General features: G+C 41.0%; 1 protein-coding gene across 1 annotated transcript in view; it reads left to right on the top strand.

The window, feature by feature from the left end:
• The window catches only part of lamc3 (laminin, gamma 3), a 154412-nt gene that overhangs the window by 136220 nt on the left and 5089 nt on the right, over positions 1-13103 (top strand). The window contains exons 18-23 of the mRNA XM_049604419.1: positions 2984-3164; positions 4247-4491; positions 7622-7698; positions 8036-8170; positions 11167-11386; positions 11853-11999. Coding sequence (XP_049460376.1) covers positions 2984-3164; positions 4247-4491; positions 7622-7698; positions 8036-8170; positions 11167-11386; positions 11853-11999 — 1005 coding nt within the window. The remainder of the gene's footprint in view (positions 1-2983; positions 3165-4246; positions 4492-7621; positions 7699-8035; positions 8171-11166; positions 11387-11852; positions 12000-13103) is intronic.

Here is a 13103-nt window from a genome sequence, read left to right on the forward strand (position 1 = left end):
TCCCCTGCATAGACTTTTAAAATAATGGACGAAGCTACCACGACGTTACCCATTGGTTTGTGAACTCCTGTTTTGAGGCCTTGTGTTCGACATTTCGGCCGTCCCCCCCTGGTGTTTTGGAGCCAGATGTCACCATATTTATTTATGTTTTTTAAGATGTTTTTTAGGGCATTTTTGCCTTTAATTGATAGGATAGTGAAGTGTGAAAGGCGGAGAGAGAGAGAGGGAGAGACATGCAGCAAAGGGCCACAGGCTGGAGTCGAACCCCGGCCGCTGCGGCAACAGCCCTGTACATGGGGCGCCTGCTCTATCCAGATGTTACCATATTTAAACGAGAGGTTAGAGCTGTGAAGGAGCGAGTGATGGATCTGACTGAGAAGCTGATGACTCCATTGGCAGACAGCCTGTCACTCAAAGCAGCCTGCCTTTAGTTATGCATAACTTTAAGCCTTATTGAAATGTAAACGGGTGAGTTATATTAACTTTAACCCCCTGTACAGTTGTCGTGAACAGTGAAAATAGCTTTAGAGACCTAAGCAGTTTTTTGTACCAGGCTGTAAAATGTTCATTTCAGCTGTAAATGTGGGCATTTTCACATGGGGGCCTGTGGGGATTGACTCGATTCTGGAGCCAGCATTTAGTGGCTAATGACGAACTGCAGTTTTTGGTACTACCTTGCAGGCTTCATTTTCCACTTGATTCTCCACTATTTGCGTTGCCATTGCTTCATTGCTTTGGTTGTAATATGAATTTGCAAATTTTCGCGTGTTTTGTCACACCAAATAGAAAGCAGACACTTGATTTCGTCTTGACTCCATCCACAAATGTCTTGAACATCCATAGGTTTTCTTGCTGCTTTCTTGCTAGTAGTTTAGCTAACTAGCTAATGGCTGCTGCTTCGCTGGTTTGGAACAGTTGCGTGTGGTTACATATTTCCGCCAATGTAGTTGTTGTATGGGGACTCAAAGTGCATTTGCATCTGCACCTGTGTTCCATGGGGTCACAACACGCTCCTTACTACCTCTGAAAGTGGTTTTGCCGATCGCATCTCAATCCATCCTCAATGCATTTTGGGTGAATTTCACATGTTAACTTTCATGGGATCAAGCACTATCCGATTGCAGTCCGATCATCCATAAAGCATTTCAATGCAAGTTGTAAAGGTGGTAATTCATCAAAGCTACTTTAAGGTCTAAGTTGTGTTACAGGTGGTGCCAGCTAATTCTCTAACTACTGCACTATTTCCTCAAATCTGAGATGGCAGAACCTGTGAATGTTTGGTATTTTTTCTTAATAAACGACTCAAACAATTAATCACCCACCAAAATTGTCAGTTCATCTTGTTTTGATCAAGTAAACAATTCATTAGGTTGAGCACTCAAATAAAGCCTTTAATGCAAAGGCTTAAGAAACTACAGATGTCAAATAATTGTAGAATAAAGTGCAGTAATTCTCTCTGAGATGTCATTAAGGGGGATTGCAACATTTGACAAAATACTACATTCAAGTCAAGTGTCAGTATCACTCTTGCGTGAGTAAATGTATCTATATGCCTGCTTTGAATCTTTATTTGCTTCATCTTCCATTGTTCCTTTTCACATTTATTAATGTGTGTTTGCTGCAAATATCCATATAAAGGTTCTGCACATTGTCTCGGCTCTCGCTGTTGTGTTATGAGGTGCAATTTGTTCTTGAAATAGCACAGCCCCCTCCCTGCACACCCTGCCTATGTAGACCCTCATGACAGCCATATGGCGCCTTTGTATTTGTAGATTGCAAGTAAACAGTAGATGTGCAGTGAAACAGAAAGAGACATTTGCCCTAATGATCTGCTGTGCAGTTTCTTTCTGTCCCTTTAGATTTGTGGCAACCCACGTCTGCATGCTAAGGTGCCGCGTCCCTGGATCTGCCTTCTAAAGCCAATCCAATACCACCGACAAGTCCTGTCTTTTCTCCATACATATTCTTGTTCCAGCCTAAAGTGGCTGTGCGTTCTCTCTGGGTCGGCTTGTACCTGTGTGAATGCGTGTCGTGATTTCCACAGTGTTAGCAATTCAGTGAACATCCCAAGTCTTGTCTGCTCTGAACACCTGCAATTACTCCTCAGTCTCCCCCAGCTCTCCTTTTCTGCCTCTCCTAGCCTCTATCTTTCTGCTCACATTTTGCTCCAGCTCACACACACACACAGGACGGAGAGCGCAAAGAGAGGAGGGTTGGAAAAGATAGAGATGTGTGATCGATGATCGAGAAAGATATTAAAAAGATGCTGGATAAAGGCAAAATAAAGAATGGGATGAAATACTGAGAAAGATGTATGGTACTTGTTCAAAGGCAGAGAGGCACACTATTATAAAGCAAATGTTGTTCCTGGTGCTAAAATGATGGGACTTTAGATGTGTATTTATTAACACCTTGGTTTCTAATTTTTACCACGTAAATCACAGATACATCTTCCACCAAAGGGCACACCTCAAAACTGCATGTGCAACGCTTGCAGCATGCTTCCTTGTTTGAAAAAAGTGTGATCGCAGAAAGATTGCAGGCCCTTTTTATATAGATCCGGACCATTTAACTTCCAGGGTCAACAAATTGGTGCCAATCACAGCACCTTTATTCCATTTCCAGACCTGGTCTTGCATTCTCTGAGAAGTCTAATCCAGTTATCTGCTAGAATGCTTCCTCTGGCCACATGCTACGCAGAGAATAGTGTGAGTGGATGTGGATATGAAAACCGTGTTTTATCCTTATCCTGTTGTTGGTATTCATTTATTCATTGCTTTTGTTGAAATACTACATTTTGATGTCACGGTGTACCAAGAATCAAAAGTCCTATCTCAATCCCTGTGTCTGCATAAATAAATACAGGATGGATGGATATATATTTTGTTGTGATAGTTGTCGTCACAGCCCTGTGTTTTATTGGTTTCGCAAAAATCTGTATTCTCATTGACACTGTCAGTGATAAATCTGGGTGCTATTACAGGCAGAAAAGCTGAGGACTCGCCTGCAGGATTTGGAGAAGCTGCTGGCTCACTTTGATTGCCGAGGTAGATTTGGGAAGCAGCACCACCTGCTGAAGTATCACATGGCCAGGCTTTATGAGCATGAGCACCAGAGGGAGGATACTCTACCCAATGCTCTGGAGGATTTTCTGGCCTTCCAAGGTAACAGCAGCCAAGAAGCCAAGATAATTCCACTTGGCCTGTCACTCCTTTTAATGTCTCTTATGTGGTCACGCAAGAGACACTTGGCAGCCTTTGCCTTGTGAGAAGCTCGCTTATGCGCCATTGTAATGATTGTGTCACATTTTGGCTGCGGGATGATAACATGCCAGATCAGTACATACGAGACCAGCAGGCATGGCTAAGAAATTTGACGTGAAACCACCCACGGTGTTGTGCAAAGGGGCTGTTGCTCTGTCTGCGTCTCCTCAGTGTGACACTGTTACAGATACAACACAACAAAGCGATTAAATCGGGGAGCAGGCAACAATACAAACCTCTCCCAATTACTTTAACACAATGCTGATATATCCTCATTATCTTTGGAGGGGAAAGGGCTTACAGGCTCAGCTGCACAGGCCAAATGGAGACAAATCATAACAATATAGAACAAGGCGCCGTGTGACCAACTTAATCACTATTTATATGACAGGCGGTGCATCTCTAATCCCTGGTTTATTATGATTATAGTTGCAATCACGATAACGGTTGTCTAACAACCTCCCCATCCCAACACCCACATACTTACACACATACACACGTATAGTTGCCAGCCATGCTCTTTACAACACTGGGTGGCCCAATAATGATTTAATGAGTATGTGGGAGCGACAGGCTCACCGAGCGGGCACGCAGAGGCCAAACAGCTCACACTGGGGCACACACACAGACTTGTTATCTCTCATTTTATATGACACAGAGTCAAAGAGACAAGCAAAGTGTGTCACAAAATGAAGCAACAAACATCCAGACATATTGTACTAATTAGTATCAGTCAGACTTCATTGAATACAAAGTGAGACTGTGAGAAAAGTGTTAACATCTGGCCAGAATCCCACAAGGTTTTGGTTTTTCCGACTATAAACTGTTAGACAGAAAGGATGAGAATTCACACAGTAAATTAGAGAGATGTGATAAAATACAGCGTTCTAGCTACAAAGCATCAAAAGAATGATATTCTTGGTGAAATAATCTGCCAAGGACTTAATGTGTTTTTTTTTGTTTTGTGTCGTTTGCTCTTTCAGAAGCGCGGGAGGCCTTCATAAAACAGTTTTCCTTGCTAGAAGCTTCCACAGGCGCACTCTTAGCCCAGCTGCATGGCATTACATCTACTTTGAACTGCAGCATCAGCATGACAGAGGAAGAGGGGAAGGAGAGGAGGAAGGATGAAGGGAGCAGGGGCGTGTGTCAGACCTTCACAGAGACGACGCTCATGGTCAGAGCGTCACAGACGCAGCTAAAGCAGGCAACACTGGACCTGGACAACATGGTAGGCAAATCAAACCTATCTCATCTTCAGCATTGTATTAATGGTCCACATAGTAAGGATATGTTCCAGGTATTCTATGCATTAAATGCTGAGGGTAGCTACAGTGTAAGTGTTAACCCAGGCCACAAGCTTATATTGTATGTAACAGGATTGATTTTTTTGTCCTTATTATGGGATGCTGCAGTTTACTGCTCTTTGTGGAGCTCCTCTGTATAGATCCACAAAGATCCCCCAAAGCAAAACAATACTTCTCACACCTCCACCACCCTCCTCCCTCCACCTGGCAAATTTCTGCCTCCAAAGGAAAATCCAAAGAATGTTTGATGGACGCTAAAATTAACAACTTTTTCACGTCCTCCCCATGATGCTTTGCAGGAATCTATTATGGATACTGCTGCCATGTTATTTAGGTTTCTGGGAGATGAGAGAGAGCTTGTTTTTCCAATATATAACTCGCTATTTCCGATTGTGTGCCTGTGTGCACAGACACACTGTACCTCCGTAGCCCTTATCACTCGGGTAAGCCTGAAGCAGCAGCAATTTAATTCCATATTAATAAGCAGAGCAGCCACCCAAAATGAAGAGAAAAAAAAATGCAAGAGTGTCAATTGTTGATTCAGTTTTCCCATTTTTATTTGCATTTTCTCAAATTAAATGTCACTCGGGGAAGCATTCTGCATTTGACTGTATACACATTACATTTATCAGGACAAAACTTGAGGGGATTTATTTTCCGCATGCCCCTGCTTTGAGCCTTTTTGAATACTTAAGTGTAGAGGTTCATTAGATGTGTTTCATTATTTGCAGAATTAAAGCAATCCACAGGACACCATTCTTAGGTTTGCCCACGACTGCAGTCCAGAAAAGCAATCTAAATCCAGCAAAGTGAACAGCTACACTGAGATATATATTCAAAAACCTGTGCCCAGATTTTAAAGGGATAGTTTGTACTTTTCAAAGTGGGCTGTAAGAGATACTTATCCATAGTCACGGTATTAACTACACTAGATGATAGTTGGCATGCTCCCACGGCTTTACTTTGCCATCAGACAGCCCTCTCCTTTGGCACTACATTTTCCCAACCGAAGACAGCACCTAGGCGCAACTGTTGCAACTGCGTGCACTGTATTACATCACAGGTCAGCTGTTAAGGTCAGACAGTGCTGTTGCACAATCCGACCGAGACAAAACCTCACTTTTCTAAAGATTTCAAAGATGGTGCGTGCTTGGGTTTGTCCAGGCTGTTCAAACAAAAAAAGAAAGCAGCTGCAGCTTGTTGCACTAACATAAAAACTCCGCCTGCAAGACTGAGACAACTCGACATTTGCTGAGATGATGTAAAACCACTGCTAAATACGTGAGACAGACACTTTTTTTTAAAGAGCACTGCTGTATTTAGTCATCGGGTGAAAATACAATAAATACCTACAAAAAAGTGAAACAACTTACCAAACAACCAGTAAAGTGTAAAGCACTAGCATCTTCTGATTCAGAAAGATCCTTAAGTTGTTTCTCACTTATGGCAGCAGTAGCTCGCTGGGTTGTGAGCATGCATGTACAGTTCACAGTTAGCTTCTGCTCTTTCTGGGCCTCCGGTTTCCACAGAAGCGCCTCCTCTCTCTCTTTTTTCAGCCCACTGGGTCTCCCTCTGCAAAAGGTCTTCTTCTGTATATTCTCATTCCCAAGGGTATCCTTTTGTCTCCACAGTGAACTGCATTTTGTCATTGCTGTCATAATCATTTTTATAATTTTCTTGTATTTGTTGTCTCTTCATCAATCGCTGAAAGTCAAAAAGCTGACCTGCAGTTACACGGCACAGTTGTAGTTATGCAGAGGAATATGGAAGTTTTAAGGTTGAGAAAATGTAGTGCCAAAGGAAAGGGCTGTCTGACAGCAAGGTACAGCTGTGAAGATTTCTTTAATATAGCATCCACTTAGACTGATATGGATTTTTTTTTTAGGTAGGCCTTATTTTAAAGACACAGTGTGTAGGATTTAGAGGGATATATTGGCAGAAATGGAATATAATATAAGTATGTTTTCTTCAATGTATAATCACCTGAAAATAAGAATTGTTGTGTTTTTGTTACCTTAGAATGAGCCCTTCATATTTATATAGGGAGCAAAGCCTTGTCTACGGAGATCGCCATGTTTTTTACAGTAACCCAGAGTGGACAAACCAAACAATGGCTCCAGACAGGGCCAGCTACATTTTCATGTCAACCACTGTAGTTAGCAGCCTCTTCACAATGAGTAGTGTAGAGGAAAACACTTGTTCTTTAAAGTGAAACTGCTTTTTACCAGTTAAAATCACTGGGTCCATTTGTTTGGAGAGGAAAAGGCCTCTGTGGATAATTTAGCTCCTGGAAAAAATCGCCTGAACATCTGAATCTAAAGTTAGTAGTGAAAAAAGGTGAGCACACATTAACAGGTGCTGGGCTAGGGGCGTCTGCGATGAGCCAAAATTACATCAGATAAACACTTATTTGTGATGTTAAACTGCTTTATTCAGGGTTTTTCACCTGTTTAAATCCTCAGGTCCATTTGTTTTGGAGAAGTAGAGACCTCTGCAGATAGTTCCCATCCTGCTAAAAACCTCCTGAACAGTGAACACTAAAGGCATCATAATAAGGAGTTTACTCTTAGCCCATGGGAGAAGTTTCAGCTGGTTGAAATCTACAATCCAGACTGCTAGATGCCACTGAATAATACACACTGCTCCTTTAAGTGGCTAAAATACCTTTTGCTGCTGACCTCCATTCACACCAGTACATTGCTTACCTTCCCTGGTGGTACTCCTGTCTGCTTCTCCAAACACAGGTGCTGACCGACATCTTCTGTAGGTAATACACTGACTGTAGATAAGAACCTCATACAGGCCCACTTTAAATTAACTACCTTTAATATCAGCTTTCACACAGAGGCAAAATGCTCTGAGCAAACATCACTGGGTTGAAAAACAAACTGTCCTGTCAGCCATAGTGTGAAAATTACCTCAAATATGAGATAGAGACTATAGTTCACATAACTTAATTGAACATTGAAACAGTTTGAAGTCTCTTTAAAGCGAAAAAATAGTTTTTTCACCTCTGCTCAATATGCTGCTTTTCCTCTATACCATTTTTCATAGATCATTCCTTTTGAGGTGGTGTCAGGACCCAACAAATGGAACATTATGGTCAATGACTCACAGGCCCTAATGAAAAGGTAAGTCAAGGCAATTGACCAATTATAAGAGAAGGCCACTGTAGTTATCCTATGAACTCCATGTTTCCTTGCTTTCTTCTTTAAGCTTGTCACTGACATTATGGTTAGGCCACTGTGAATCGATGCCCTTAGCTGCTCAGAGTATGCAACGTTATTATGTGGTAGTTACAGAGATCTGAACTGGAGAGCCAGTGAGGGGAAGTCGTCGATGCTGAAATCCATTTCATCTCTCCTCAGGCAGTTGTAATGGTCTGTTATTCTATGTTACTCACTTTCTCCTTTTTTCTCCTCCTCTCACTTTGTCTTCCTTTCTTTTTTTATTTTACATCCCTCGTAGTCACAGAGAAACGGCAGACCGCATTGAGGCCATAGCCAGCAGGGCAGTAAGAGCCTCAGAGCAGACCTTCGGTTTCCTGATGGATCTACTGCAAGACAACTCCACAGAGGAGTACATCAGGAACCTAACAGAGCAGTGAGCACAATAACTAATCCAAACACACGCCCACCCAGACAAGCACAAGCAGAAAGAATGTCTCCCGCTCACATAAAGCATCCCGTATTGCAAAATCCCAACAGGCTGCATGACTCCCTCGATTATTGTGCTTTAACAGTATATTTCTAACAAAGTGCACCTATCCCTGTATTACAGCTCAAGGTCCTCTTCTTCACAGCAGCCTTTTAAAGCACATTGGAGTTTAGGAGTAAGACATTTAGCCACAGGGGGACAGCTTCTCTCCACTGTAAGCCTATTGCTTTCTTGGATTTGCCGCACGCTCGCTGCATCTCCTAGCGTGTGATTGCTCTGAGGATTATCCTGAATGCCAGACAGAATGATGCAAAAAGCCCTCCGGTGGCCATGATGAGAGCAGGAAGCGAGGAACTCAAAATTGATTACTCCCCTTCTAACAGTAGTCAGCTCGGTTCAGGAGAGTTCTGTTAATCTTTGGAGCACTGCTGTACGCTGTACGTATAGCATGTGTGTGTGTGTGTGTGTGTGTGTGTGTGTGTGTGTGTGTGCGTGTGCGCGCATGTGTCACTTTATAGGACGTGAATTGAGCAGTTTATGCACAGATGGGCTGCATAAAATTGCATTTCCCACCCATATTTTCCCATGTGTTGTACTTAAGCAGATCAGATGCATTTTATAGGCAGGACAGCTATCCAATCAGAAAAAAAAGGAATTCAACCAGCCACTGACAGCAAGCCTGTGTAACAAGGCCTCAGATAACAGTAACAGTAGTTTAAAAACATTTGTTAGAACACTTAAAATGACTTGTGTTTACTTTTGACTTACAATTGTGCTCTGTTTTGTATTCAGTGGCAGCAAATGTAGAAGTAGTGTAACATTATTATACCACTATGAAAGTGTGTGGCTTTATCACAGGAGAACAAACTAATTAGATTTACTCAAGTACTGTATTATTTACTAGGTAGTTGCACTTTCTTTCTACTTAATACACCACTAACTTTCAAAGGTAAATATTGTACTATTCATTCCACAACATTTATTTAAAGGAGCAGTGTGCAAGATTTAGGGGGACTGCAGATTTCAACTAGCTGAAACTTGTCGTTAAAATTCCTTCAATGCAGGGCATCGGTAGCGTAGTGGATAGTGCCGGCGCCTGCAGCGGTCGCAGGTTCGATTCCGGCTTGCAACCCTTTGCTGCATGTCATCCCCCCACTCTCTCTCTCTTCCCATTTAACACTTTTGTCAGTTAAAGGCAAAAAGCCCAAAAAATAATCTTAAAAAAATAAAAATAAAAAATTCCTTCAGAGTACCGTGAGTCAAATTATCCAGAGGTCTCTGTCCCTCCAAAACAAATTAACCCAGTGATTTAAACTGGTAAAAACACTTAATAAAGCAGTTTGATATTAAAAAGTTGCTTTTTTATAAACGCTCTCATTGTGGAGGGGCTGCAAACTATAGTGGCCAATGAGATAACGAGACAATGCCAGTGTTTGATTTGTCCACTCTACGACTGTAGAAACATGGCAGTGCAACATGGTGATCCCCGTAGACGAAGATCCACCCCCTATGTAATCATAATCGGCTCATTTTAAGTTAACAACAGCACAGATTCTTATTAACAGGAGATTAAACACGGAGGGAAGAAAAAAAAAACAGCAGTGTTTCACAGCCTGTTTGACCTCTCCTGGTTAGAATTCCTTCAGTGTTAATTGTTCAAGAGATTTTTGTCAAAAGTCAAATTATCCACAGAGATCCCTTTCTCTCCAAAACAAATGGACTCAGTGATTAAAAGCGTTAAAAAACACTTAATAAAGCAGTTTCACATTACAAATCATAGTTTCTTTGATGCTGTTTGGCAGGTCAGAGACAGGCTGCTAGCCTAGCACCTGCTAATCTGATTTCACCTTCTTCTCTGATAACTAAAGATCCAGATGTTCAGGAGGTCTCCACCTCTCCAAAACAAATAGAACCAGTGATTTAAACCAGTAAAAAAAAAATGAATAAATCATCTAATAATTTTCACGTAAAAAAAAAAAAAAAAAAAAAATCTGTGTTTTTCTTACACTCTTGTCAGAGAGAGGCTGCTAACTACGGTGGCTGAAGTGAAAATGTGAATGCCCCTATCTGCAGCCAGTGTTTGGTTTGTCCCTTCTGGGCTACTGTAGAAACATGGCAGACTCCGTAGGCAAGGAACCACTCTCTGTGTAGATATGAACAGCTCATTCTAAGGTACCAAGACACAACAGGGTTTTTATGTTCAAGCAATTATACACTTTAGAAAACATACTTATTAAGTTAGATTGCATTTCTGCCAGTATGTCCCCCTAAATCCTACACACTGGACCTTAAGGTACATTTTTCTAAAACTTTATTTTACTTGTAATGAAGTACTGCATTGTTGTATTGATACACTTACAAACAACTTTCAGCATCCTACCAAACATGTTAAATAAATTCTTGTGAAAACAAATTATTTTTATCTACCCATGAGAACGCCATGTGCTTGTTGCTTAATATAGGATCTGAAAAAAACTGGAGTGACACACTGTGAATTTCTCTGTATCTGCTCTGTTGAGGCAAAGCAGATTGGCTATCATTACAGCTGCGGAGGTGATAGAAATAGCACTTTAACATCTACCGCACTGTGCTTAAAACCTTTCATGAATCCATCATGCTTTCTTTGCACAATGTCACCTTATCTTTTAATCCCCTTTGCTCACTTATAACAAGCAGCATTGTCTTGTTCATGGATTTATATTGATTTCAATATAGCAAAGCACAATGCTTTTTAAAAGTTCTCCAACTAAAGATTGAATGCACTGAATGATGTGAAAAATGTGAGGCTCTAATGAGTCTGCAGCATAGTATCTCTTTTCATCACCTTAACAGTAATAAATCAGATGAACAGAAGACATCCTGATACCTAAAAGTGACTATTACAGTGCATTATAATTTACCTTTTCTCAGCTCTCTTTCTTTGCTTCTTTCTTTCATCTCAGAATAACACAAATGCAGCAGCAGAAGGAGAACCTGACAGTGCAGGTGAACGAGACAGTGGCCAAACAGCTGGCCCTGGAGGAGGAAGCTGCTGGTTTAAAGCTTGCCCTGGGTAACATCACATCATCTTTACATCAGCTGGCTGTGACAGATGCCAGCACATCACCAGACCATGAACAAACAGAGCGCAACCAAACACAACCAACCAACCATACAACAGAGGTGAGCGTGGACAGCAGGGTACAAATGGAGTTTGAAGCTTTATTCTAATTAGAGCCGGTTTTATTGCTGCACATATTATATTAAAAACCATTCCGGGACATTTAACTAGGCTCATATACAGATACAAGTACATAGTTTTTTGAAAAGTGGGCAGTTAACTCTACATCTTTTCTTTTTTCTTGATTTAACAATTGGCAAGCAGAGGGAGAAGCTGAGTAGGCACAGGAGAGAGGATTCTGGCAGGATTTGCTGCTCACGGGGGTACATGTTGTTCCAGAGGAGGGTGATTAACCACTGCAGCATCTCTGAGCAGACAAAACATTGTAAAATGACATAGAAATGGGCTAATGTGCCCTCTGTAAATAGCTGATTAAAGGCAGAATGTTTTTGCAAAACGGATAGAGAAAGCCAAATGGGACTGTTTTAATGAAAGCATTAAAGTTGTGTATTTCTGCTTTTTGTTTAGTGGGGAGAGGGCCTGCTAAAGCAAACAGGAGACCTGGACCAGCAAATTCAGACCAAAGACAATGTCATCAGTAAGATCACAGAGGAGGTGGAGCCTCTAAAACAGACTGCCAATAAGAAACTGGAGATGGTGGATGACATCAGTGAGGTGACTGCTTCAGCATCTTGCTTTATGTCTCGATATTTTGAATGTTTATTGAATTTTCATTTTTAATGCTTAATGTAAAGGTTGTTGCTATCCATGCTAGCAGCTCTATGGACGGTGGTGTTAGTCTGATGGTCATTAGATTTGGTCCAGACTAGAGCTACAATGATTGATAACTGATTAGTTGTCAGCTATTAAATTCATCACAAACTAATTCCATAATTAATCTGCTTAAGTGCTTTTTTTTTAAGAAAAACCAAAGACCAAACAACGGATTAATTAATTGAGAAATAAAATAACTATTAGTTGCAGCCTTAGTCCAGACTAAAATATCTTAGCAACTATTATATTGATTGACATGTCATTTTGTACAGACATTCAGAGTCCCCAGCGGATGAATCCTGACTTTTCCTCTAGTGCCACCATGAAGCTAACATTTGTAATATTGAATTAAACATCTCAGCAAATACTGGATGGAATTTCATGCTTGGTATAGACCAGGGTTGGCCGCAGTTGCTAATTATTCAACAGGCTAACTGCAGCTCTCTGCCCATTTGTAAATGGCTAACAGCTTTAAAAAAAAAACAACACAAAAAAAAACATAATATGTTTTGACAATATTTCTAATAGTTTCCACTGTATGTGCATTGCACAGTCTTTTTATACACAGTGACACTGTCATCTCAGACAACTTCTGCATCTTCACCTACAATGATTGATTATTTGTCGATAAAATACATTTACCTCAAACAACACGGCAGTGGACCTGAAAAGAAGGAAGATAGAGAAATACTTTTTGTAATATGTCGGCACACCAATAATCTACTCTAAAGTCAAATGTTAAACTGTTTAGAATAGTAACTTTATTGAAAATTAATTTTCTAAGGCAAATGGGCTTTTCTTGCTGTGTAGCTGCAACTTGGCATTTACTATTGTTTGGCCTGTGACTCCCTATATTTTTTTCTGTATATGGCCCATAATCAAAAAAGTTTGGCCTTGCCCGTTAGAGGTGCTTGTGTCCCCTTCGGATGAATTGTAATAACTGTGGCGGTGCCTTAAAGGTCAAGTGTGTAGGATTTAGTGACATCTAGCGGCAAGGCTGCAGAT

The sequence above is a fragment of the Epinephelus fuscoguttatus genome, linkage group LG18 (assembly GCF_011397635.1).
Source record: "Epinephelus fuscoguttatus linkage group LG18, E.fuscoguttatus.final_Chr_v1".
Classification (NCBI taxonomy): domain Eukaryota; kingdom Metazoa; phylum Chordata; class Actinopteri; order Perciformes; family Serranidae; genus Epinephelus; species Epinephelus fuscoguttatus.